At 41.9% G+C, this 27,632-nt stretch overlaps 1 protein-coding gene across 1 annotated transcript; it reads right to left on the bottom strand.

Annotated features, from left to right (window-relative positions):
- Positions 1–433: 433 nt before the first annotated feature.
- On the bottom strand, positions 434–27,450 carry aco2 (aconitase 2, mitochondrial). The gene is made up of 17 exons (XM_084323592.1): positions 27,381–27,450; positions 24,482–24,624; positions 23,697–23,955; positions 18,838–18,930; positions 18,581–18,739; positions 18,213–18,363; positions 15,871–15,975; positions 15,011–15,102; positions 11,324–11,429; positions 9,201–9,358; positions 5,934–6,007; positions 5,345–5,456; positions 3,585–3,863; positions 2,528–2,719; positions 1,824–1,956; positions 1,570–1,691; positions 434–633 (listed from the first exon to the last, which is right to left on the bottom strand). Exons 1-17 carry the CDS (start codon positions 27,414–27,416, stop codon positions 502–504), a joined length of 2,346 nt encoding a protein of 781 aa, XP_084179718.1. The 5' UTR covers positions 27,417–27,450; the 3' UTR covers positions 434–501.
- Between the last annotated feature and the right edge of the window lie 182 nt (positions 27,451–27,632).

Genomic DNA, 27,632 nt, shown 5'->3' with positions numbered 1-27,632 from the left:
AGAAGAAAAAATAAATAAAAAACGTACAGGAGTGGCGTGGATCGGTTATGTCGAAGCAACGTGTCCTTTTGGAAACGCCGCCAGCAAACCACCTGGCCTCGGTCCAACCGGTCACCGTACACTTCCACACGCTATACCTAGCCACAGACGTAGGGTCAGTTTCCCCCCCATAACCTTTGTACTTAATACACACCCACTGGCGGGTTTCAGAAATGTCTGACCGTAGATCAGTGGCTAGAGATAGTCAATATTATGTTCCATCATCGACAATAATGATACCACTTAAAAGTGTCACAATTACACTGTGTTGTACTAAGAAGCGCACTTTGAAGGAGTCACTGACTCCTTCCAAGTAGTATGAAAGTGTGGATAATGGAATAATCGCCAACCTCCACATTTTCTGACCCCCCCCTTCCCCATGGCTTTGCCCCCCCCCCCCCCTTTAGTTCAGAAGCTCCTCCTCCTCTTCTTCTTTGTTTTTTTGCTACTCCCTCCTCTTCCTCACTGCAGCTGCTTCATCCTGTTGAGGGCGGAACCTGCCTGGAACCATTCAATCTGTCCCTCGTTGAAGGTGTGGTTGAGCTGCATGGGCTCCTCGCTGCCATCAGTGTGTTTTATTACTGCGGTCAGAGGCTGTGGAGCACAGGAGAGCAGAAACAGAACAGAATCAGAACGGGAACCGAATCAGAACAGAATGGGAACTAGGGATGTCCGATATCATCAGCCTACCGATATTATCGGCCGATATTGGCATTCAAATGTAATATCGGAAATGATCGGTACCCACCCTTATTTACCCAGGCAAGCAAGTAAGGACAAATTCTTATTTAAATTATTGTCAAAAGTATGCATAATGTTGTGTTAATTCCACAACAAGAGATATGTAATGTTAATTACCTGAAATTATTCAGTTTTTTGGGGGGGGAAACCCAGCATATATCGGTAGATCGCTAATTAAGAGTTGGACAATATCGGTATATCGGATATCGGTAAAAAAAACAACATCGAACATCCCTAATGGGAACCGAATCAGAACAGAATGAGAATCCGAGAACAGAATCAGAACAGAATGAGAATCCGAGAACAGAATGTGAATCTGACAAACAGTGGGAATCTGAGAAGAGATTCAGAGAACAGAATGAGAATCAGAGAAGAGATTCAGAGAACAGAATGATAATCGGAGAACAGAATCAGAACAGAATGATAATCGGAGAACAGAATGAGAATTGGAGAACAGAATGAGAATCGGACACCCAACACTTGTGCACCAAGAACACAACCACAGTTGAGTGATATTACTTTGTACTAAAGTACATTAATATTACACGGTATTATCCCAGTGTCAGGAATATTATTAATTAATTAATATAATATATCATTACGATTTCTCATAGCCGGGATAGAAGCTTCTCCAGCCGTTATGAAACAGGATATGGTTTACATGCACCAACAGCTGAATATCCCCAATAATAATATGAACGTGAACCTGTGGTTTCCACTTCTACCCCCTTTTGTCAATGGAGTCACGAGAGGAGGACTGGAGCACCTCCTGACCTCCAGTTTCCTTACCGTTCCTGGAGTGAAGGTCTTGAGTCCTTGGATGGAGATCTTGTCGTCTGGGCGGATCTTGTCGTAGTCTGCCGGGTTGTCGAAGGTGAGCGGCAGCATACCCTGCTTCTTCAGATTCGTCTCTGAGAGCAGGTAGAGCAGAGACGACTGGTAAGTAGAGGTCTACAAGGCTTCAACTGTTAAGTAAACGTCTACAAGGCTTCTACTGTTAAGTAAAAGGCTTTCTCCACTCCTCTCTGGTGTTCAGGCCGTACCGTGGATTCTGGCGAAGCTCTTGACGAGGATGACCCTGCCTCCTAGATGCCGGGGCTCCAGCGCAGCATGCTCTCTACTGGAGCCCTCGCCATAGTTGTCGTCTCCTACCACCACCCAATACAGACCGTTGGCCTAAAGACAGAAAGGACGGTTAGAGAGGAATATTCAAAGTGTTCCCATGAAACATCATGCCCATCATCATCATCATCATTAGGTGGCTTCTTCGTTCCGAAGGTTGCCTATCACTCTCCAACCCATCCTGTCCCCACTTCTTCTCTCCAACTCCGTGACTCCGCCTCTCACTCCGCTCCAATCACAGATATAGTCTACCCAGCCTCTTCTTGGTCTTCCACTTCCTCTCTTTCCATCCACCTTCCCCATCACCACCCCCCCCATCACTATCGTGCAATGCCACTGGTTTTTCACAACAATGCAAAACTTTATAGCAATTTTATATTTTATAGATTCATATGTGGATGGCCGCACTGTGAACGTATAATTTTCAAAGAAGGTGGCCCCTTAGGAGTGAGGACTTATCTAGACTTAGAATATTGCATTGTCATCCCAAAATGAGTTTGAAGTTCGTTAGTATAGTTTTGATGCCCCCAGAAAATCTCCCTCTTTTTCACAGTCTAACGTCGGTAGGTGCGAGTGTTACAAAAATATAAATCAGCCGGGGACAGCGTTTGGATCCCGTCCTCACCTTGTAGTGACGGGCCACGTCCGGCACTCCCCCGAACTCCCCCGTCAGCTGGTTCTTGATCTTGTTGACGGCGTCGTTCTCGATGTTGATGGCGCCGATGAGCATGTTGTTGGAGATGTTGTCGAGGTGACCGCGGAACTTCAACCAGGGCCCGGCGGCGCTGATGTGGTCTGTGGTGCACTTGCCCTTCACCTGGAGGGGGGAGACGAGGGCGATTTTTGAGAGTGTTGGGTTGTGTCAAAATAAAAAAACGACTGCGATGTAATTTTAGTCATTTAGTAATTTTTCTGACACAAAGTCAGCAGGAAGGGTAAAACTCTGGCAGCTAAAAGTAAGATTGTTCATCAAACAGTGTCGGACTTGAGCGCTACAGTATTGAGTGCATAGTAGTAAAGACATATTAGCATAGTAGTATAGGGATATTAGCATAGTAGGTAGTAGTATAGACATATTAGCATAGTAGTATAGGGATATTAGCATAGTAGGTAGTAGTATAGACATATTAGCATAGTAGGTAGGATATTCGTTCCACCATTGTGGAGCGAGGACAGAGAATAACCTGCTTCTCTTTGATGACCCCCCAGGAGCCCGGATAGGAGTGGGTCTGAGGCGGACAGAAGATGCAGAGCGTAGGGGTCTTGAGGGTGTGTAGCGTCACTAATTCACTCACATTTAGCCAATCTGCCCCTAGTGGCGGCTCACAAGATGGTGCTTTGTTCCAATCTATGTGAGAACGAGTCGCATCTATGTACTCGTTTCTCCATGAGTGAGCAGTAGTCCACCCACCTCATCCGCTCTCTTCACTTAGAAAGTGAAAAAGAAGAGGGGATTCCAGGCAACGAAAGATCCCAGACTAGTCATCAACCTTTATTTATACTCAAAAAGACAATTGAGGTCACCCTCATTTTCAATGTCGTCGAGACTTTACAGACATGTCAATGCACACATTTCTACAATATAACATATAGTCAACGTGGTAGAACTGTATACCAGCCCACACATTCAAACAAGGGTGTCTCCCTCTCCCCTCTCTCCCCAGTCAAACGCCACCACTGACCTTGATGAGGACCTGCAGGCCTTCCAGATCTCCTCCGGCCCACTTATCGAAGGGCTCCAGCAGCTGCAAGCGGTTGCTCTCGGGGTTGACGTCCACCCGGAGGGCGCTGCCGTCGGGTGGGGGGTGCTGGTAAGTGTCCTGGCCCGGGTCAAAGTCCTTGGCGGGCAGCTCGTCACCGTGGGGGGGGTCCAGCAAGAACTTCTCACCGTTGGCGGCTGTGAGGTAGTCGGTCTCCGGGTTGAAGTCCAGCGTGCCGGCGATGGCCATGGCAGTGACGATCTGGGGAGGAAGAGGAGGTGGTTAATATGAGACCCTGTGTGATAAGAGTGGTTCTGTAAGTGGGGTTCGGGGACCCCTAGGGGTCCTTGGGGTGTAGTGTGGACTAGAAGTCGAGCCCAATGAGAAGAATGACTATCTCCACTATTACCTCACCATTACCTCCTCACATACAGTATAGACAGCTATGGTATTCTGGACCTTCTTGAATTCCTAATCTTCTAATATCCAACAACAAAGATCTTCTCAGATTCCCGAGATTACATTTTATGAAATGGGGTGTCTGCAGCCCATCAATTTGGGGGTCCCCGACAAGAAATGGTTTGAGAATGCATTCCATTACTGGAAACCCAAAGGCTGCCTTCAGTTTATTCAACGTGGGGCAGCAGTTCAACGGCCACTCACACTTTGTGTAGATGTGTAGCGTACAGACATCTCTATATGTAGATGTGTAGCGTACAGACATCTCTATATGTAGATGTGTAGCGTACAGACATCTCTATATGTAGATGTGTAGCGTACAGACATCTCTATATGTAGATGTGTAGCGTACAGACATCTCTATATGTAGATGTGTAGCGTACAGACATCTCTATATGTAGATGTGTAGCGTACAGACATCTCTATATGTAGATGTGTAGCGTACAGACATCTCTATATGTAGATGTGTAGCGTACAGACATCTCTATATGTAGATGTGTAGCGTACAGACATCTCTATATGTAGATGTGTAGCGTACAGACATCTCTATATGTAGATGTGTAGCGTACAGACATCTCTATATGTAGATGTGTAGCGTACAGACATCTCTATGTGTAGATGTGTAGCGTACAGACATCTCTATATGTAGATGTGTAGCGTACAGACATCTCTATATGTAGATGTGTAGCGTACAGACATCTCTATATGTAGATGTGTAGCGTACAGACATCTCTATGTGTAGATGTGTAGCGTACAGACATCTCTATATGTAGATGTGTAGCGTACAGACATCTCTATATGTAGATGTGTAGCGTACAGACATCTCTATATGTAGATGTGTAGCGTACAGACATCTCTATATGTAGATGCTTAGCATACAGATATCTGTGTAGATGCGTAGTGTATATATTTCTATGTAGTTGCGAAGCGTACATATATTTCTGTGTAGCGTACATATATTTCTATGTGTAGATGCGAAGCGTACATATATTTCTATGTGTAGATGCGTAGCGTACATATATTTCTATGTGTAGATGCGTAGCGTACATATATTTCTATGTGTAGATGCGTAGCGTACATATATTTCTATGTGTAGATGCGTAGCGTACATATATTTGTGTAGATGCGTAGTGTGCGAAGCGTACATATATTTCTATGTGTAGATGCATAGAGTACATATAGTTCTGTGTAGCGTACATATATTTCTGTGTAGATGCGAAGCGTACATACATTTCTATGTGTAGATGCGTAGCGTACATATATTTCTATGTGTAGATGCGTACCTCAGGGGAGGTTACAAAGGCGTGTGTGGCAGGATTGGCATCGTTTCTGGCGGTGAAGTTCCTGTTGAAGGATGTGACGATGGTGTTCTTCTCTCCCTTCTTCACGTCCCGCCTGAGACACACACACAGACAGAGAATCAGATATTCTCATCTATATAAAAACGCCTATATTACTTCTAATTGAGTTAATGTGCTGCAAGTGGTACTTCTCCATTAAAATAAGTAGCTCTACATTCCGACGGTCATGTGTTTGGTCAGTAACATAGGTTTCCTAGTAACTCTGCAGTAACTTTCCTGGTATCCTGTTCCCACTTTCTCCAATCAGGAGAGAGAACCCTAGATTGTAGATTCTATTTTTTTTCTTTTTAATACTTATTTCAAGAAATCTTGCCAAGCCAAATTAGCTGTTAATTATTTTACATGTTTCAAGCACATAATTGCTTAAAACTCTTTTATTAAGAGCATTTTTGCAGCGTGGAGTTCTCTCTTCTGTTAGTTTACTGTAGACCACTTATTTTAACAAAGAAAATACCACTTCCAGCACTTTTAAGAAGCTGCATGAACAGCGAGTGGCATGTTGGTAGCCTACCTGTCCCACTGTCCAATGCAGGGTCCACAGGCGTTGGCAAGCACCACTCCTCCAACGTCACTGAAGATCTTCGACTACAAGACGACACAAACCGATTTCCATTAAAATGTATTGACAATGACATCATACAGCACAACGAAAAGAAGTTTGGCATCCAACCAGAGTGCAAATGCTTTTGTTATTGTTTGTTTGTATTCATTGCATGTTCGAAATAAAGATTTCAAATAAAAAATGTAACAGTAAAGTGCAATAGTAATATACAATGTACATGTAATTAAACTGGGTATAAATTATTACTACCGAGTATAGTGCTAATCAGATTTATGTACAGAGTTGTAATGCCAATATGTACAGTGATACAGGTATGAAGACACTGTGGTAGTAAGTCATACTGGCCAGCAGCGCAACTAGTAAGAGTAGGTAAGGGTATGTACAGATATACATATAGTATCTACAGATAATGTAAAAAGGATTAAATGCAGGTATGTACAGACGGATGTACAGTAAGAATAAATATATATTTACGGTATATAGAGCATTATAGTGCTGACCCCTATTAGTCGAATAGTCGACTAATCGATCGAAAGGAGCCTGTAGTCGACTGCCAACCTCTTAGTCGAGAGATTTTTTTTTTTTTTAAATATTAGAATTTTTTAGGGATGCCCCGATCGATCGGCCAGTGATCGGTATCGGCCGATATTCAGTATAAATATGAGATCGGTGAATTCCGATAATGCTTTATTTTCGCCGATCGTGAAAACCGATCGAAAAACATGATCCAATTCTTAGCGGAGATCTCACCGCTGACTTCTGTCTCAGACACACAGAGCTGCAAACTGCCGCTCCTCCTCCTCCCCTGCCCCTTCCTTACCCGTGTAAACACAGAGGCTCCTATTGCCTCGGGCAATAGTCTGCTCTAGTCTAGTGCATGGGACCGTGAGCTAACGTTAGCTACCTAGCTATCGTTACTGTTTAAACAAAATTACCCAGTCAACTATTCACTTTTAGTTTAATACATGAGGCATTGTCTAACGGTATCTAGCCGGCTAGCTACTGATAGCTCCTGATATCAACAAATGCTCCAGCAATAGTCTAGTAGTGCTGTTGATACCTCCGTTAGCTCACGTTAGCTCACTGTTCAAAACTAAATATCCCATTAAACTAAATAGTTCACTGAGGCGTTGTCTTAACGTTATCTAGCCGGCTAGCAGTAGCTACAGATAGCTCCTGATATCAATGTCTTATAACATTGATTCGATGCGTATTCAAGCCCCGGCTTGCATCGCAGTCACGAACGGGGCTAGCTGAGGGAGTAGGGTATATCTGCAGAGCCGCAGATACCCTGCTGAGGGCATGCTGAATGTGATTTTACCAAAGCAGAGTATACACACAGACAGTGGAGATAGCGGGCATTTTGACTTGTTGCGTGGTGGCGATGTTGCGTGGTGGCGATGTCTCGCAGATAATACAACTACAAGTATAATTATATAATATATATATTTTATAAAAAAATATATATATATATTTCTTTTTAAAGATTTTTTTTTATATAAAACCAAAAACGATCGGTATCGGTCGATATGGCTCAAGACGATCGGTATCGGTGGCAAAAAACGTGATCGGGGCATCCCTAGAATTTTTTATTTCTCTTTTTTTTATCATTCTTTCCAAAAGAAAAGAGGCCTAGAAGTGTGGCTAACGCTAATGGCACGCATACCAGAGGCTAACTGCCTAAGAAAACAGGCACAGAGGCACTGAAAGAGAATTTCACCTGTCTAATGAACACACTAGACTAGACAAATATCAAGATGTATCCATCAGTGGACCAATTGCATGCTTTTGCAGAGGACAAGAAGCCTTCCATCGACTCCTTCAGACATTAACTCTTTCAGTGCCACGCCTGGTTTTCCGTTTTACCGCTTGAATGCCACCATCGGCGCCAATGTTAACGTTAATATCGCCTAATCTATGTTTTAAATTATGGCTATGTGTCTAATCTGCCCATCGCATTATCAAAGACTATTTTCCAGTCAGTGCTGTGAAGGCAGATTGTTTTTTTATCGCGTCGTTTCCGTTTCAGAGCAGTTAGAAAAGCCCCCGTTTTGATATAAAAAACAGCTCATTCTGGAGCATTCTATGAAAATCGTCTTTTAGTGGAATATTCCACAACGTTGATATTCGTCGGCCTTTTTATGAATCGTTTTCAAATAAACGCTAGATGATCAATATTATACGTGCACGCAAGCACATTACGGCCGCGCACTGATAATCGCTCCATTGATTTCCTCACAGACTTTTACAGTGAAAGAAGACATTTCACAAAACAGCTTATAACTTCATCAAACTTACTCCGATTATCCTACCACTGATAACATTGAGTCCTTACCTGACATCAGATGGTATCCAACTGGTATATTCCAATTCCTGATCACCATTCGAAAAAATCGATACGTGTATGGATCCAACGCGACACTGTAGATCTCCATGATCCGCGGGGATCTGAGGCTCCAGAATGAACTGTGGTAACCCCGGCTGGATCAGTGAACTGGAAAATGTGGAGTACCGGATTTTTTTCCCCATTCATTTTCATTGAGTCCATTCCAAAATCACTTATGTCATCTGGGAGACGACAGGGGGCGCTTTTTTCCACAGTGATCACCGGCGCAGCTCGGCTATACTCGGGTAGGCTCGGGTGATGCAATAATTTTTCAGATCGCAAAAAAAAAAAAAAAAAAATCAGAGAAATCTCGTGAGTGGCACGCAACCACCTATAAAAAAAAACGAGAAATCTCGTGAGTGGCACTGAAAGAGTTAAGCACCCCCACAGCCCAAATGGAATGATACAAAAAAAATAATTTAAAAAATATATATATATATAATTTCTTTTTTTTTAAAAACTGTCGACTATCGGCTAATTTCGGACAATCATAGTCGACTATCCAAATCCTTAGTCTGGGACAGCCCTACAGCATTATTGTACATGCCATCATACAGAGTTATAGCAGGTGTATAAGTAGGTATATAGAAGGATTATATTCAGGTATACTCAGACATATATATATATATATGTGGTAAATATAAATGTATATACAGCACTATTGTTCATGGTATCATACAGCATTATGGTAGATGGGTAGACTATAATATGACGTAGGTATTTACATATTGGTCGGGAGGAAATGGAAACACTTTCTACCAATTAAACTAAAAGCACAAAAAGCACTGGCACAGGAAGGGTATTGGGTAAAGGGGCGCTGGCACACTCACATATCCGTCTCTCTCGATGGTGGCGCGGATCTGCTCCGAGCCGGGCGTGATGGTGAACTGGGCCTTGCACTTCAGACCCTTGTCCAGAGCCTGCTTGGCCAGAGAGGCTGATCTGCCCATGTCCTCGTAGCTGGAGTTGGTACAGCTGCCGATCAGTCCTGCAGGGGGAGGGGAGGAGCAAGAGCTTAGGAGAAAATTAATTTAGAAGTTTACAAAAAAAACAAACTTGGATGGATATAAATGGTAAATGGTGCAGATTGCGTCAGATTCACACATTCACACACCGACGGCAGAGGCAACCATGCAAGATGGCAACCTGCACATCGGGAGCAGTTAGGGGTTAAGTGTCTTGCTCAAGGACACTTGGACGCGCTGCCTCCTGAGCCACTGACGGATATAAACTCGTGGCTCAAACGATTTGTGTAGATACACCACAAACATACACATGCAAATCAAGGCTCATGGTTACGCCGTTGTATCTTTCACCTCTGTATATATACCCTATACATATATTTATTCTTACCGTCTATCTATCCACATCCGTCTGTGCACACTTGTACATATTAATACTACAATTCTGTAGATACATCAACAATATTTTGCCGAACCACTGCTGCCTGGGCGCAGTGATTTCATCACCTCAAAAGTCCCATTTTTCAAAAAGCAATAGGGCTTTTGAAGCGATGAAATCACTGCGCCCAGGCAGCAGTGGTTCGGCAAAAAATTTAGTATATATCTGCATAGAAAACGAAAATGTCTAATTATTTTTATTCATTTCTCCATGTGGTAAATACACAGGTCACAACATATTTAAAGGAAAGTTTTGGAGTTGTATTTCGTGACTGTTGGGAACTAGGCTACACTGGCACACCTACTTCCAGTGAATGAGGCTAAGCTAGGCTAACGGTGCGGCTGTTTCCTAAGCCTAATGTATGCACAGAGAAGAAAAGGGTATGCATCTGCTTGTCTAACTCCAGGATAGATGGCAAATAAGCTAATTTCCCAAAAAGTTGCCATGTTCCTTTAATCACCTGTACATTGTATATTACAATGCACTTTACTGTTACATTTGCACTCTGGTTGGATGCCCAACTTCTTTTCATTGTGCTGTACAATGACAATACATCCCTGTGATCTAAACTCACTAAAGCTACAGCGTATGGGTTCGAGTCCCTGTGATCTAAAATCACTAAAGCTACAGCGTATGGGTTCGAGTCCCTGTGGTCTAAAATCACTAAAGCTACAGCGTATGGGTTCGAGTCCCTGTGATCTAAAATCACTAAAGCTACAGCATATGGGTTCGAGTCCCTGTGATCTAAAATCACTAAAGCTACAGCGTATGGGTTCGAGTCCCTGTGATCTAAAATCACTAAAGCTACAGCATATGGGTTCGAGTCCCTGTGATCTAAAATCACTAAAGCTACAGCGTATGGGTTTGAGTCCCTGTGATCTAAAATCACTAAAGCTACACAGCGTATGGGTTCGAGTCCCTGTGATCTAAAATCACTAAAGCTACAGTATGGGTTCGAGTCCCTGTGATCTAATATCACTAAAGCTACAGCATATGGGTTCGAGTCCCTGTGATCTAAAATCACTAAAGCTACAGCTTATGGGTTCGAGTCCCTGTGATCTAAAATCACTAAAGCTACAGTATGGGTTCGAGTGCATGTGATCTAAAATCACTAAAGCTACAGCACTAACTATTGCACTATTTTGCTAATCTTTTATAGTTTTAAAATGTTCTATATTATGTGTGATGATCGAGCCATAAACAGGGAGGCCTGTTGGGATGTTGGATCCTAATGTGAAGAACTGTGACTTGTTGGGATGTTGGATCCTAATGTGAAAAACTGATTTTATGTCTGCTCATTTTACCCTTGCTATTATTTTACTTATATCTCTACACCCCACTATCCACTGGGTGCATACTCTGACCTTTATCATGTTTTGTAACAGATTACAGAAGCCTATTGGAACGTGAGGTTCTGATATGATTTGATTAATATATCTGCATTATTTATCTATGTCACAGATACTAATAAACTACTTAGGTAGATTCTCTTGTAGTAAACTGCACAACACAAATACACAAAAGTTTGAGCCAGCCAATGGGCTGCACTTACCAACTTTGACCTCCAGGGGCCAGCCACTCTTCGCGGCCACAGCGCCAATCTCAGACACTGGGTGGGCCAGGTCAGGGGTGAAGGGTCCGTTGATGTGGGGCTTCAGCTGGAGAGTGGACAAAGAGCCTAAATGTCACTCAATATAGTGCAAGGAAATCTATTAAGGACATTTAAAAATGACTAGATGCAGTTATTTGGCAGGCGGGGCTGAAGAACCCAATTTCAGAGAATACCGTCCTCCCCCCACATTCGCTGGTCAGAAACACACTCTGGTTATTGTGTACATTATGTTCCGAGCCAACCTCTCATAATCTACAGAAATCTCACAAAGTCAGAATTTCTATCATAGCAGAGAAATGCTTATTAAGGAATGTGTCGTAATCATGTTATTCTTTTTGTCTTTTGTTCTTTTATTTTTATATTTTATTTTTTTATTCTTTTTTAAACAAACACATAAACATAAAATTAGATATACAAGCATTAATTAACAGTGCACATCCAATGAAATCACCATTTAAATAAATGTATTATACAAGATATACACCTAATACTTGCCATCTAATACCCTACACACATATGCTCTCGCTCGCTCCCCCCCCCCCCGGGCCCCCCCTTGGATAATCCATCCATTATCATTCGCTCCTAACCAGGCACTACAATTCATATGCTAGCTTTTATTCTCTCCACCACTTCTAACCACATTGTAATTTTGGATTCACTGAGACCCAAAATACTTGCTGTAGATATTTCTAGATAAATCACATCAAGATATGTAAGAATCCAGACCTTCCGGCACATTTTTTCCGGTTGAAACCATCGTGATGCTATCAGCTTTTTAGCCGCTGTGATACCAGATAAAACCAATCTCTTTAGCTGTAGGGACTGCGAACTCAAAAACATCATTCAACAGTAATACAGAGGGGTGTACAGGTATATTCAGAGTTAAGAGATTTGATAATTGCTGGGTCACTTCTTTCCAGAATATCTTAACTGGTGGGCAGTCCCAGTACATGTGCATAAATGTACCCTCATCCCCATTTGTACATAAGGAGCATCTGGAGTCTTGTTTAAGACCCATTCTGTTCAGTCTTATAGGAGTCAGGTATGTCCTATGAATATAGTTAAGAATGATTTGTTGATGGTCCGGGTTACGTGACGCAAGTCGAACATTTGCCCAGGCTTCTTGCCAATCAAAATGTATTTCCAGGTCTGGTATATCCCTCCTCCAGACTGAGTCTAGGTGGAGGATTTCATACGAGGATGTTAGTAATTGATGATAAAAGTCTGATACAAAACCTCTCGACGTCTCTCTTTCATAGAAGAATTTGTGGTATCTGTGGTGTACAATTGGTGTCCTTAATGGGACACCATGAGCCTTCAAACATAACAATAACTGTGCTTAAAAATAATATGTGGAACTGGTGAGATTAAATTTTTTGTGTATTTCCTCATAACTACAAAAACCCTTTTTGTTGAAAACATCTCCTAATGTGTGTATGCCCTGCTTTTCCCATCTAGGGAATCTTATAGGTCGTTTTCCAATCAGGAGTGCATTGTTATTGAATAAGGGAGTATGATTATGCCATTTATGTGGGTTAGAATATTTTTTTTGTGTTTCACGCCATATCCGGATCGCATGAGTAATAATGGGGCCAAATTTCAGTTCGCATTGCTTAATTGATAATTTGGTGTATACTATGTCCTGCAGTCTATGTGGTGCTACTATATTTACTTCTAAATTTCTCCAGGATACTGATGCTTGGGGATCAAACCAGGTTGTCAGTGGTCTTAAAGTGTACGCCTTAAAATAGTGGGAAAAATCTGGAAATGCCATACCTCCGTCGGCTTTGTTTCTCTGTGCGGTGGATCTTTTTATACACGGTGGTTTGTTATTCCAAATAAATCTGTATGCGGAAGAGTGTAATTTTTTCCAGTAACCATCTGGAGGGGGTAACGGTAGCATTGAGCTGATGAAGTTGATTCTAGGTAGGACATCCATCTTAACTATTGATACCCGTGCCTGTACTGAGTTTTTAAGTTTTGACCACCTGTCAAAGTCGTATTTGAATTTATTTTGGATTTTTATGTAATTGTGCTTCACCGTTTGGCTTATGGTAGGGAATACTTCAACTCCCAAACATCTAAAGTGTTTAACCATTGGTATTTCTTCTGGGAGGAGTATATTTTTTTTGCAGGGGCGTTAAGTGGAAGAAAAGCCGACTTTGGCCAATTTATTTTAAATCCTGATAGATCGCCAAAGTCATCAATCAACTTGAGAAGATGAGGCATTGCGGTGTTAGGGTTTTGCATGAACAGCATTACGTCGTCCTCATATAAACTAATTTTATGTTGTGTGCCCTTGATTACGATTGGTTCTATGGATTGGGATTGTCTTATATATTGTGCTAAAGGCTCTAATGATAAATCGAATAGTCCGGGACTAAGTCAAGTCAAGTCAAGAGTTTTATTTGTCACGGCATACAAGTATACAATGAAATGCGGGTGGTCTTGCCCGCAACGATGTGCAATACAGTGGTACAACATGTAATAGAATCAAATAAAAAACAACATTGTGCAATAAACAGGTAACAGGTAACATGGTGGGACATCTCGGTATCTGTACATAGTTATTTACAGGGCATATAGGACATGCTAGGTAGCTTAGGTAGTGCAATACACTGTTAATGTTGTTATACTAATATTAAAGTGACCTTTCCTTTTTGGCCATAAGTGTGGGCGTGTGCGGCATGAGTGTGTGTCTGCTCATGTTAAAGTGTTAAAGTGGCTGCTGGTGTGTGAGCGTGCGCAGCGTGCGTGTCGTGTGTGCTCATGTGTGCTTGTGTGTGGATAGATCAGTGTTCTGTGGCACTCAGTGTTCATTGGTCAAGGCTCCGATGGCCTGGGGGAAGAAGCTGAGCCTAAGCCTCTCTGTCCTAGTAGCTGGGGTTCGCAGGCGTCTGCCTGACCTCAGCAGAGGGCAACCCTGTCTAGAAGAGCGTGATACCGGAAAGATTTCGGAGGTGATACCTGTTGTAATCATGGCCGATGGGTCTTTGTATAATACTTTAATCATATCAATGAATCCTTTTCCTAACCCCATCCTTTCTAATACTGCCCATAGATACGACCATTCCAACCTATCAAAAGCTTTCATCGCATCCAGGGACAGCATCGCCTTAGGTGTGGTGTCGTCCTTGCTGGCATCTAGTACGTGTAGTAATCGTCTTATGTTATCCGTGATCAAGCGGCCTCTTATGAAGCCAGTCTGATCCGGATGAACTAAAGACATCATATGCTTTTGAAGTCTGATGGCTAATACCTTAGAGTACAGTTTGATATCGGTTCCGAGGAGGCTTAAGGGTCTATAACTACCGCACTCGGTGGGGTCTTTGTCTTTTTTAAGGAGGACTGTTATGAGTGCAATATTGTCGTTCTTATGGAAGTTCCCCTCCTTGACTGAGTATAAAATCATATTAAGTAATAGGGGTCCAATTATGTCCCAACATGAGAGGTACATTTCTGGTGGGATACCGTCTCTTCCTGGAGCCCTACCACTTTGCATTTCGGATATGGCATGGTAATCATGTTATTCTATATTGCTACAGTGTATAACAGTGAGGTTATATATAAAAAGGCGATGGGTATTGAAAAGGTGAGCAAAGGGCTTCATCGTTCTGCAGGACTGACCTCGTCCAGGTTGAGCTCGATGACCTGGTCGTACTCACAGCCCTCATCAGGAACCAGCAGGTGGGAGAACTCGTCAGCGAGGATACCGATCTCTGAGCAGAGCAGGGGAACAGAGGCGTTGAGCCAAACAGATACTCTATGGACCTTTAGTCTTTTAGACTGTTAGCTGTAAACTTTATTTTCGGACCACTAGAGGGCAGAAATGGGCACGTAAACAGAACTCCTTTCTCCCAAAAAAAAAAAGCCTCATCATAATATTGTTGTAACAGATTTACTGAAACAAATAGATCTTTGTGCATGGATTATTTACTAGAGTCCAACTACAATACATACAACTTTCTCCTGGGCATTTCCTCAATGTTAAAACAGGTAGGTAAATACTCTACTATAAAACATAATACAGTTCCGACAGCACAATATTGATGTAATTAAGAGATTTGCTGAAAGATACTGTTTAAATACTTACCAAGTATTTAATAATCTACTAGTGCAGTAACCTAATTAGTTTGTCAAGATGTCTTGAAATAAGTTAATAAAAAAAAAATATATCTAGGGTTCTCTCTCCTGATTGGATAAAGTGGGAACGGGATACCAAGAAATGTAATTTTCTGTTTACTGCAGAGCGGAGGGACTGGGAGACCCATGTTACTGACCATATGATCTATATCAGCGATGGCTGTCGGAATGTAGAGCTATTTAACACTTTTAACAAAAATATACCACTTAAGTTACAGCTCCTTTAATATTTGGCACCTCCGTTTTGTATCCATACAAATAAAACCTATAGGGGAGTATGTTTTCCCCAGACAGAAGTCCAATGAAATACAATGAAATGTTGATTCCTAAGGTCCAGGACGTACCTCCACGCCCAGTCTTATCCAGGTACGTCTTCATGCGGTGGTTGTAGGGGAACACTGAGGTTGTGGCTCCAATCTCTGCTCCCATGTTGCAGATGGTGGCCATTCCTGAAACACAACCAACAAACACAGTGGAGTCAGTGGGAGGGATTACCTTGTTAAGATCTGATCTGAGACCATGTGCTGTAGCAAGAAGACTGGAGACATGTACAGTATAACCAGTTAAGATCTGAACTGAGACCATGTGCTGTAGCAAGAAGACTGGAGACATCTACAGTGTAACCTGTTAAGATCTGAACTGAGACCATGTGCAATCAATCAATCTGTAGCAAGAAGACTGGAGATATCTACATTGTAACCCGTTAAGATCTGATCTGGGACCATGTGCTGTAGAAATACTGGAGACATGTACAGTATAACCTGTTAAGATCTGATCCGAGACCATGTGCTGTAGAAATACTGGAGACATGTACAGTATAACCTGTTAAGATCTGATCCGAGACCATGTGCTGTAGAAAATACTGGAGACATGTACAGTATAACCTGTTAAGATCTGATCTGAGACCATGTGCTGTAGCAAGAAGACTGGAGACATCTAGAGTGTAACCTGTTAAGATCTGATCTGTTCAAACCATGATGGCATGTTGAAGCAATATAGGATAACATGTATATAAAAATACTGGTTAGATCAGTTGAAAAGTAAGCCGCGGCTAGTTGCTTTACACCAAAATGACAAGTCTTGCACAGTGGGCGGGGCAATACACTGGAGGTGTTGGGAGTAAACTGTGGTTGCTTGATTTGATGGTAGGGTAGAAAGGCAAGAGCCAAGTAGTGCCTGAAGACATTCACATGAAGCCAGCTGTCATCATGTAGTGATATCACTCTAACAGACGACCTGTAGAGCAGACTGGGGAGGGTACAAAGAAAAGTTGCGTTTCAAGAGGATTAAGACTTAACATTTAGCTGACGCTTTTATCCAAAGCGACTTACAAGTTCTGTACGACAAGTCATCAGGAAGGGCACACCTCTATCAGCTGAGTAACAATGTTCATCAAAGTGTTGAGTGCTACAGTGTAGGTTAGTATATTAGGACAAGTGCATGACAGTAAGGTTAGATTATTATTTCTTTAACTTAAAACAGTGGTAGAATCTGTAATGCCGTCAAACAGCGACTCTTAATGGCAAAAGTGCCCCTCTTGGTATTGCACTTTGTTTGCGATTTCTCATTTTGGTCTGATGTGTGGGTCGGAGTCGAGTGGGGACAGTGGTGGGGTTGTTATTGCTGGACACACCTCAGCAATGGCAAGAGAAATCTGGAGAAAATACTATATGGTATAGTATAAGCCATATATTATACAATATATATAGTTATAATTAGGGCTGTCAGTTTATCGCGTTAATTAAATTAATTAATTACACAGTAAATTATCACGTTATGAAAATTAACTCAAAATTAATCACACACAAAAAAAAAAGAAGCATTTTTTTAAATCTCATTCATTCCATAATAACGTAGAATACACATTTACAGACTTTTTTTTTTATATGGTCCATTTGCATGTTCTTAGTATCTGATTCTAGGGACATCTATGGATCTCAGGGAATGTATTCCCAGTGTCAGAAATACTGTGTCTGTTACTAGGCTTGAGTAAATTGTAATGAACCAAATGAGAATATCAATAATATTTTTTTTTTTATCTTCGACTGTGAATAACACTATGCTCAAATTGACCAGACCTGAAAAATCTAAGCAAATTAATAGATGGAAGATGATTAAACACAAGGTTTGGTAGATACAGTACTGAATTCTGCCATCCAGACACATGTAATTTTAAATATGATTATAGAATATAGAATATCAGGCATAAAATGGTTATGCGATTAAAATGTGATTAATTAATTACAAATCCTGTAATTAATTAGATACATTTTTTTTAATCGCCTGACAGCACTAGTTATAATGTAATATAATATATATATATTACATATATTAGTAATATAATATATATATAGTGTGCAGAAACATGGAACGTTTTGCAATGCACCTAAAAACTCAATAGTATCTACTGGTCAGTTTAAATCTTATTAATGGCAAACCATTTTACCACAGTCTACAGTTGTTTAAGTATTTTAAATGTTTAATTGATTGACTGTTTCTATATCGGTTTATTTTTTTGTACTTATGAGTTGTATTTCTCAACGTCAATGTAAATGAGCTTGCTCTCAATAATCCTTCCAGCTTAAAGATTGAATGAATATATATAGCTATAATGAAATATATATTATAATAATAGATATAGTGTAATAAATATGTATACAGACGGATATATAGATATCTTACTGACCAGTGCAAGAGATTGAGTCAACTCCAGGTCCAAAGTACTCCACGATGGCTCCAGTGCCTCCCTTCACAGTCAGGATACCAGCCACCTTTAGGATGATGTCCTTAGGAGACGTCCAGCCAGACAGTCTGCCAGTCAGCTTCACTCCAATCACCTGAGAAGAGACCCAGGTAGGGAAGCTTGTTGGTTTAGTGAATAGTTTACAAAATGTTGTAATTTCTTAAGATTTGTGCATTCTTCAGGACAGCGGGAAAGGAGGGCAGGGGGGAAAATGTGGGAAAGAGGGTGTGTGTGCGTGTGAACTCTAGAAGGCCAACAGTCGCATGGATGTCAATCATGTAAATACAATGTAAACAAGGTGTGTTCCTCACATTGGGGCACTTGAGCTCCCAGGGGATCCCGGCCATGACGTCCACGGCGTCGGCTCCTCCCACTCCGATGCAGATGGAGCCCAGTCCGCCGCCGTTGGGCGTGTGGGAGTCTGTGCCAATTAGCATCACTCCTGGGTAGGCATAGTTCTCCAGGATAATCTTATTTGGGGGGAAATTTGCCACGTTAGCATAAAAAACAGCACTTTTACCTACAGTGACTGCGGAGCAAAAAATAAAAAAGAGAAAATGTGTTGTACCTGATGGATAATCCCAGAGCCTGGTTTCCAGAAACCCACGCCATACTTTGCTCCAGCGCTGGCCAAGAAGTTGTAGACCTCCTGGTTGACTTCCTAGAGTAAAATACCACGACAACTCAGTTAAACAGTCCAGAGTTTTTGTTGACCCATCTAAACATTTTTAGTATACGCAAGTTCTCGAAGAGCTCGACTTGTAATGGACGATACGTTTTACGATACAAGTTCTTAACCCGCTTTTTTACCCCAATGTTTACAAACATTTCACGTGTAAACAAAATAGTAAACCGTGCAATTTCATGTTTAGCTTTCATATACGGTCAGTCCCTGTATCAGGGGCTTAGGTATTCCATTTGAGAACTTCCTCCAATACAGAATTTCTTTTAGTAGAAGAGCTACCTTTATATTCATGTTTGGATTGAGTTTTAAGTCAAATTCAAATGAATGTCACAGCTATAGATTATGTATATCTTAACTCAATGAGCGCCTAGAGGTCGCTGTTTACCGTCTGGTAAGAAGGCCAGCGCTGTAATGCAATGGGGATAATGCCGGTGTTTGCGAGTGCTAAAACTATATTAAATATTATAGCTATGGATCTAATAAAAACGTCGATTGTCAGTGAGTTTCTTCCGGTCAACATGCAAAAAAAAACAGATAATTTTCTCATACATACATTTCCGTTTTATACCGTGGTGAATATGAGTATAGTTTTAGAGTAGGGATGCTCGATATTGGCTTTTTTACCGATACCGATATTGTCCAACTCTTAATTTCCGATACAGATATCAACAGATATATGCAGGGTCCCCCCCCCCCCCCCAAAAAACTGAATAATTTCAGGTAATTAACCCTTTCTCTGCCACGCTTATATCCATCCTTATACCGTCCTCTGCCAGCTCTATTTGTCTATGGAGATGTTCCCCTTCTTTGCAGGGCTATAACTTTTTAAATTGTATTGCTAAATTGACATTACTATGGCCCATTCAACGTCAAGTATCTATCGTTTAGGATGTAGCAACGTTCTACTTTTTCATTCACATATTCATACTAAAATACGGTCTAAAGTATAAATATGTTTTTATCGTTTTCTGCAGCATTCTGCAGAACGTGAGTTATAGCCCTAAATACATATATTAGATCATCAAATGTAGTTTGATACCGATTGACGTCAGATAAAAAATATTCAATTGTACAAGGTCCTACACGTCATGCCTCATCATCTGCTGGTGACCGGAGGGGGGGGGGTTTATAAGTCCATGGCCGACGTTAAATCATTTATTTAGTATGGGTGATATGTTGATCGGAGCAGTGTGTATGTTTAATAATAATCAAACACGCTGAAACTCACCGCAGCTTCCTCGTAGCGTTGGGCGATCAGCGTGGAGCAGAAAGTTCGCTATTATGGGATGTTGATATATGCGATCCATTTCCAGGTTGTATAATACTATATACGTCCAAATCATGTTGTTTATCGAGTTGTTGGCAACGGATCGCTATCCAGTGTATCAAGCTGGAGTCCCGCTAGCGATAGTGAGTGGCCGGACGAAATATGGGTGAGCACCACTTCCGGCGTGTCACTTCCGGTTTTGGCGATTCGCCGATCGGCCACCAGATGGCGGTCTTGAACCGTTGGAGAGTTGAGAGGAGATCAACAGCAAGTCTCAAGTCTCCGTGGGTGAAATATGATTGCCATGACAGATTTTTGAAATATTGATCTCAAAGACGCTGTACGACATCATTGGCAGATTACGCATGGCGAGGAATGACGTCTAAAGTCGTCCTTGGCGATTAAAGGGTTAACATTACATATCTCTTGTTGTGGAATTAACACAACATTATGCATACTTTTGACAATAAATTAAATCAGAATTTGTTCTTACTTGCCTGGGTAAATAAAGGTTATAGAAATGTAAAAAAAAAAAAAATACAGATATTTTCCGATATCACATTTTAATGCCAAAATCGGCCAATAATATCGGTGGGCCGATAATATCGGACATCCCTAATTAAGACGTAACTAACATAATTGCTAGCATTATCTGTTGTAATGGAGTTCCACAAATCATGTCCAACCCAGATTCGGCTCAAACAAGGGACTAAACACGTTCTGCCACATCAATGTGGAACGCCCTACCCACAGCCGTAAACATTTTTTAATCTCAAACTCAAAGGGCACCTACGGCAGACTGCAATTCGAAACGGGCCCTGTAAATGTCTGAACCACCCACCCATCCCCTCCTAATGTACAGTTCCCTCCCCCTCGTATGTATATATTTACTGTTAGGATCTGTTTAACAGTACTGTATATTTACATATCTTGTATGTCACAAATGTCATGATTAGATTATTACCGGTATATCTGTATGTTGTGTATGTCATAAATGTCATTATGAATTGAAAATGGGGGACCCTGATGTAAACAAGACAGAAGTCTTTCTCTGGTCTGCATCCACTTAACAATTGTGTGTATTGAGTTGTACTGTACTCTACCCATTGTGCAATCTCTTAATTAAAGTTTTCAATCAATTGGGATGGAGGAGATAGCAGCAAACAGGTCTCGCCCACGCAGAGGGGAACACATTCTATCCTCTGGACTGGGCAGGATATTCCTGGGTAAATAAAGGTTATAGAAATGTTAAAAAATATATATATATATTTTTAAACCGATACCGATATTTTCCGATATCACATTTTAATGCAGATATCGGCCGATAATATCGGTAGGCCGATAATATCGGACATCCCTATTTTAGAGTGATCCTGTCTAATCCCAATAAACTCCAGCAACCGGCGCTTCAATGCATTTCCTTAGAAATCGTGCCATTTGTCGCTTGATTTATGAATCGTTCTGAAATAAACGCTAGATTATCTGTATTATATGTTTAATCATGCGCGCATGGAAGCGGGGGCTGAAAAGTCGCCGCTCCGTGCTTTGGTCGGCGCCAACAGCACGCACACACACACGCACGTTGTGATCGTTACGAAAGAAACATCGGATTAACCCAAGATTGGTAACATAGAGTCCTTACCTCACATCTGATGTACTGCAAAAAGATTCATCCAATTCCTGATCGCACTTCCAAATATTGATCGTGTTTATTGATCCAACGTTTCTCAACCAAAACACATGAATCCACGCTGCTCCAGTGTCCCCCAATCCGTGTGTTATAACGTTACTCTTGCCCGAGAAGGAAAACCTGGACCTTCTTAGATCGATGCACAGCCCCAGCCAGAGGGATTCCAATGATGTGCAATACCGGCCGCAAGGCGTTAGGCGGCGGTATTGGCCTTTTGCGAGCTCAGACCCATTCCTAATGATAACATCAGGCTGGATGGATGGATGAAAAATTAATAGATATAGCGAATAAAATAAATAACGATTAAAACCCAACTTTTCTCGTGATTGTCGGTCAACCGCTGGCGAGATAACCCGACTTTTTTCATGATTGGCACAATCTGTAATGCCATTAAACAGAGACCTCTAGGGAAAAATAGTCCCACTTGGTATTGCACTTTGCTTACATTTGATGTGTGGGTTGGAGTTTAGTAACTTATTACACAGCATCGCATTCCACTGCATTTCTCCAGACCTCTCTTGGTAGAGCCTGAGGTGTGGCCTTACACACACAAATTGTGCAATACCAAGCCAGGCTCTTTTGCCTAGACGTCGCTGTTTGATGGCATTACAGATTAAAGGTCAAATGAGACTTACCCTTTAAAGGTTAAAGGTGACATGCATTATAAATGTCTTTTTTGAGTCTCTAGCATTGTATTATAGTAATAGGAGTTAGTATCAATGTGTTTTTGTCTCTAAATACCATATTGGCGGATTGCCGTCATTCAGGTCATTCATTTCCTGGTCCATTTTAATCAGGTCGTTCTGATTTGACACGCATGGTGACGTCACGTGGCGCTGGGGAAGCGGATAGTGATTCGATTGGCTCTGTGGTTGGAGCCAATGCCCGCCCACAACCTAGGCAGCCCACACAGCCCTCCCTCCCTCCCCCTCCCTCTCCCCCTCTCTTTCCCTCTCTCTCTCTCTCTCTTTTCCTCTCCCCCCTCTCTCTCTCTTTCCCTCTCCCCCCTCTCTCTCTCTATCCCACCCCCTCTATCTCTCTCTGTCTACCAGTCGCAGACTGTGTGGATGACTGTCACTCAGTGCTTATGGGCGGAGCCAGGCCATCACAGCCTGAAATACTGATGCTGTGAAATTAGGCTTTTGAGTACTTTATAAGAAATATAAAACAATGAATTTTTTTTTTTAAACCTTACAGATGTCTTCAATAGACTCATGAATTGTGTAAAGTTGCCCAAATGGTGCTAGGAATAGCAATGCAGGTCCCCTTTAATAAAGATTTTTTTTTTTTTTTTTACCAGGTCAAAATCATTGAAGTGGTATTCGTGACAAGTCATTTCCTGAGTCTACATGTTAAAATAATAGCTCTACATTTCGACAGCCACCACTGATAGTGTTTGGTCAGTAACATGGGTCCGCTCTGCATTAAAAGACAAAATAAATGTTCTGGTATCCCGTTCCAACTTCATCCAATCAGGAGACAGAACTCCACACAATGCGCTGACAAAAATAAGAAATAAAAACTAATTTTAAGCAAATATGTGAAACAAGTGTGAAATATGCTTGAAACAAGTCAAATAATCTGCCAGTGTAGTAGATTCCAGGATTTCTTAAAATAAGTGAAAAATATTCTCTCTCCTGATTGGATAAAGTTGGAATGAGCCATGTTACTGACCAAACACTACATCAGTGATGTCCGTCAGAATGTAGAGCTATTTAACACTTATTTTAACAAAAGATACCACTTACAGCACCATTATATTTAAATTAATAAAGGGCTAGTCACCTTTGCCCTGGCGAGGTCATTGGGCCCGCCGGCCTGGGCCTCGATCAGGTGGTCACAGTGGATGGTGGAGGGCACGGCCACCTTTGGAAGCCCGCTGCTGATGAACTGCAGCATGGCCATCTGGGCCGTGGCGTCCTGCATGGCCACACGGTCGGGCCGCAGACGCAGGTAGGTGCGCCCACGGCCAATCTCCTGGTTGTGGGGGTCATCGAGGTGGCCGTAGACGATCTTCTCTGACAGGGTGAGAGGGCGATTCAGCCTGGAGGGAGGCGAGGAAAGAGGATTATGATATATAATACAATACCTTTGTATTAGTTTTCAAACCCAAGTAGGCTTGGAATTCTGTGAGGTCCCTGGTGATTCTCATTCCAAACGCTAGTGGATCCCTTTCGTAGGACACCGAGCTGCCGGGGACGCCCGACTGAGTGAGTGAAATAGTAGGGGATTACCTCAGCTGTTCATCTTTCCATGTTGTGCAATTATAACAAGTCTACGAGGCAAGCTTAAAATAAGCATTGGGCAGTGAATGCCACACACACACAAACAAACACACAAATGTAATTTGAAGCACGGGGTAGGAAGCTAGTCAGACTGGGGTTTTGGCAAAGCCCATCGGGAGAATATAAACTACCTTCACTACCATATCGAAAAGCAAATACGAATAAATTGCGTGGGCGAAATCTAACACCGTAGAACAAACGGCGAGATAAGCGAGCGCGTGGAACAGCGTGGTGATAAGAGCCAGTGTAAACACAGTGAGGGGGGCAGATTTAAGCGGAGCTGACCTTTTCCGTACGATGTCGATGTTTTCCTGCAGCTTGTTGTAGTTTACGTAGTCGGTGGGTTCAAAGCGGCTCATGGACACCTTAGCCTTGGCGTTGAAGGCTGCGGAGACATGGAGGCGCCGTGCGCCGTGGCCCAGGGCGAGCTGGAGGAGGAGCGGCACATGAGTTTAGCACAAGGATCACAAGAGAAAAGAGGAAATGATTCATATCTCAGTGTGTATACGGGGTAAACAAGGACGACTGAGGAGGAGGAGAGATGGGGAGTTCATGGAGGGGTCCTACAAGGATTCTATACGTTTAGTCAATAATCTGAGCTAGCAAGTCATTCACTGAAGTCATGGGTGGTAAACAGTTGAATCAACTAGGGCTGTCCGTGACCAAAGACATTGATAGTCAAGATTTTGCAGACTAATTGTTAGTCGATTTAAAATCGACAAATCTGTAAAATTGTGATTCCCACATGCAGTCATGTAACTGTACCGGTAGTACTTAGAGATGTGCTTATCGTTTTTCAGGTTAAAACTCATTTTAACCTGAGCAGGTGTGGTGGTGGGGGGGGGGGGGGGGGAGCAGCTACAGCTACAGGCGACCCTGGGCAGCTAGCTAACCCTTCAAGCAGCCAACAGGAAGATCAGTTGCCCGGCCACCCCTCCAAGAAGCCCCTGCAGGCTGCTGCAGGCTGCGGCAGGATACATGGTGTGGGGATGGCTCATTTAAGCAGCTACACCTGCCCTGGGTCAATTAGACCTGGGAACAGGGGTGGCTGCGCACCCGTTGTGCATTGAGGTAATCAATGTGCACAGGTTAAATCTGCCACCCACACATGGGAGAGCCTTTGTCATGACAATATTCTGTCTGTTCCTGGCTCGTTACATCTTGCTTGTTGCTGCCACTCTCTTCAATGAAGAGGTTTGTTGTTGTCATCATAATCGACTGTGTCCCTGTGTCAGAGAGCCCCTAGTAAAGCCACTGAAGTGGTGTGTGGCAGGTACAATTACAATTACCCTTTATGATGTCACACCAAGGACAGATTTGGGAGGATGCAAGCAATACATTAGCTGTCATTAATCAATTAGCTGCGCTTTTTGGAGCCAGGAACTAGGGATGCCACGTTCGATCTACAGATATGCAGTATGAATATGAGATGGGGGAATTCTGATTAAGAAAATGATCGATGGTGGAAAAACAAGAGCCAATTCGCAGCAGAGTTTATATGTCATTGTCTCATGCTAACTAACCTAAAACATGTGGGTGGAGTGGAACTATAACAAAGTGTCTGAAATGGATGTAACAAATGCCATCTGCAGTGTAAACTGACCTATAATACTGCTATACCAGTTGCTATGACAAAACAAAAAGACTTAATTTGGTATCAGCCAATTTGGCTCATTAGACAATAGTCATCAGTGGCAAAAATAATACATCAGGGTATCCCTATCAGGGACACTGCATACCTAATGTACTGCCCAGTTTGTAAATTTTTTATTTATTTTTTACTTTTGGGAGTGGGGTAGCCAGGCAGGGGAGGAAATTTACTCATTTAAAGTGTGCTGTGTTGCTGCACCCACCAAAAGTGTTCAATACAATGGAAGAAAGAGGGTCTGGAAAATAAATAGGCAAATTCAAATTTGATTTAGACAAGTTTCTTCACAACAAACATGTTCCACAGATTCAAGGAACTTGTATAAAATTGTTGAAAAGATACATAATATGTCCCCTTTAAAGTTCTTTCAGACCACTGGGGCCTTCGTCAGGTCTAAAATCCACACATTAGCTGAAAAATACATTAAATAATTGGCAGGTGTGGTTACTTTCAGTCGAGGAAAACATAGTTATCATTTAAACTTAGTAACTAAGGTTTCAACTTAGTGACCATAATATTGCAAGGTAAACATTTGAAATCTACCCTAAAAATAGAAATCACATGCTATTTCTATGACCTTGGGATGTTGTCTTAATTAAGACAAGTACACATCTCTCTCATAAAGCTAGACAAGAGAGACCTAATGATGTCATCAATAGAAACAATGTGGAGTTGCTCCATTGACGGTGAACAGGAAGCTTGAGACACTGACTTTGTGGACTCATAAACTGTCTGAGCTTTTACTGTCTGTCATGTGAGCTTTACATTTTTTATTTTTTTTTTTACAGTCATTAGTACTTGGGAAATACACCAATATCCCTGTAAAATAGCCAAGTGCGTCAACAAGTCATTCTCACATTTATAGTTAGTGGGGGTGAAAGCTTGGTCTTGTGATGACCTCTCAAGAGTCTTGCCTTGGCTTTAACAGAGACTTGTTGTCCCATGTTGACAAATAAGGACTGAACAGAAATACCAATATAACAATGTGAAATGGCTTTTTTAGTAAGTCTAAATAATTCAAGACTGTATTCGTTACACTTACTTTTCAGATCTCTACAAATAGGACAAAATAAGAAATCCTTATTAACCATTAGTCCATAGTGTTTTTCAAGGAAGACCTTTAGGTCTAGGGATTAGTGACTGTGGTGCAGCCTGCCAGCGCCCAGTGTGGTTGCTATGCGTCCTAACCTTGCGTTAACCTTGCAAATAAAATACATATCTCCGGTTTAAAGCACACATAGATATGAGTTATACATAAACAAGGACAATAATTTTCAACAGTGACAATTAATAATTTGATGACCTTATCCCTTATTTGCGATGCGATTACAAACTTGATCCCCATCATCAGCGACGGAGTTACCTCGGGACACGATGACCTGCCCGGTCGGCAAGCATTTGATCGCTCTCATCTATCGACAAACAAGTCCAACACTTTTCGCCATTTCAGACAGACGCGAGTCTATTCTTCAATAAACTCATCTTGTGGGATGGCAATATGTTTAATGGACACTCATCTGCTAATTTGTCACTTACCTGAAGCCGGGCGACAGTCAGACAGTAGGTTGCCATTTTGTTCACTGACAAAGATGTGTCGTCGCGCACTGTTGACGTCTGTTTTGTTAACCGTTAACGTCACGGTGTCCTAACAGGGGGAAAAAGACACGTGCGAGTTATATTTTATTTGAGATCACTTGTGAAAATCTATAAAAAAAATGTGATTCAGATATTGTCACTAAATATCATATCTTAATTTTCCCAGTAAAAGTTGTGCCACGTATAAACGAA

Source organism: Notolepis coatsorum (assembly GCF_963971535.1).
Source record: "Notolepis coatsorum genome assembly, chromosome: 10".
NCBI classification, from domain to species: domain Eukaryota; kingdom Metazoa; phylum Chordata; class Actinopteri; order Aulopiformes; family Paralepididae; genus Notolepis; species Notolepis coatsorum.
The sequence above is the reverse complement of the archived record's forward strand: the minus strand, read 5'-3'. Positions and strand labels throughout refer to the sequence as shown.

Bases quoted from the DNA above. Each gene is read 5' to 3' on its own strand.
- aco2 (XM_084323592.1), bottom strand. From the start codon at position 27,416: ATGGCAACCTACTGTCTGACTGTCGCCCGGCTTCAG. The intron at 9,359-11,323 runs GTAAGTGCAGCC...CTCCCCCTGCAG, and splicing joins GCCCCTGGAGGTCAAAGTTG to GACTGATCGGCAGCTGTACC. The intron at 6,008-9,200 runs GTGAGTGTGCCA...GTCGTCTTGTAG, and splicing joins CCATCGAGAGAGACGGATAT to TCGAAGATCTTCAGTGACGT.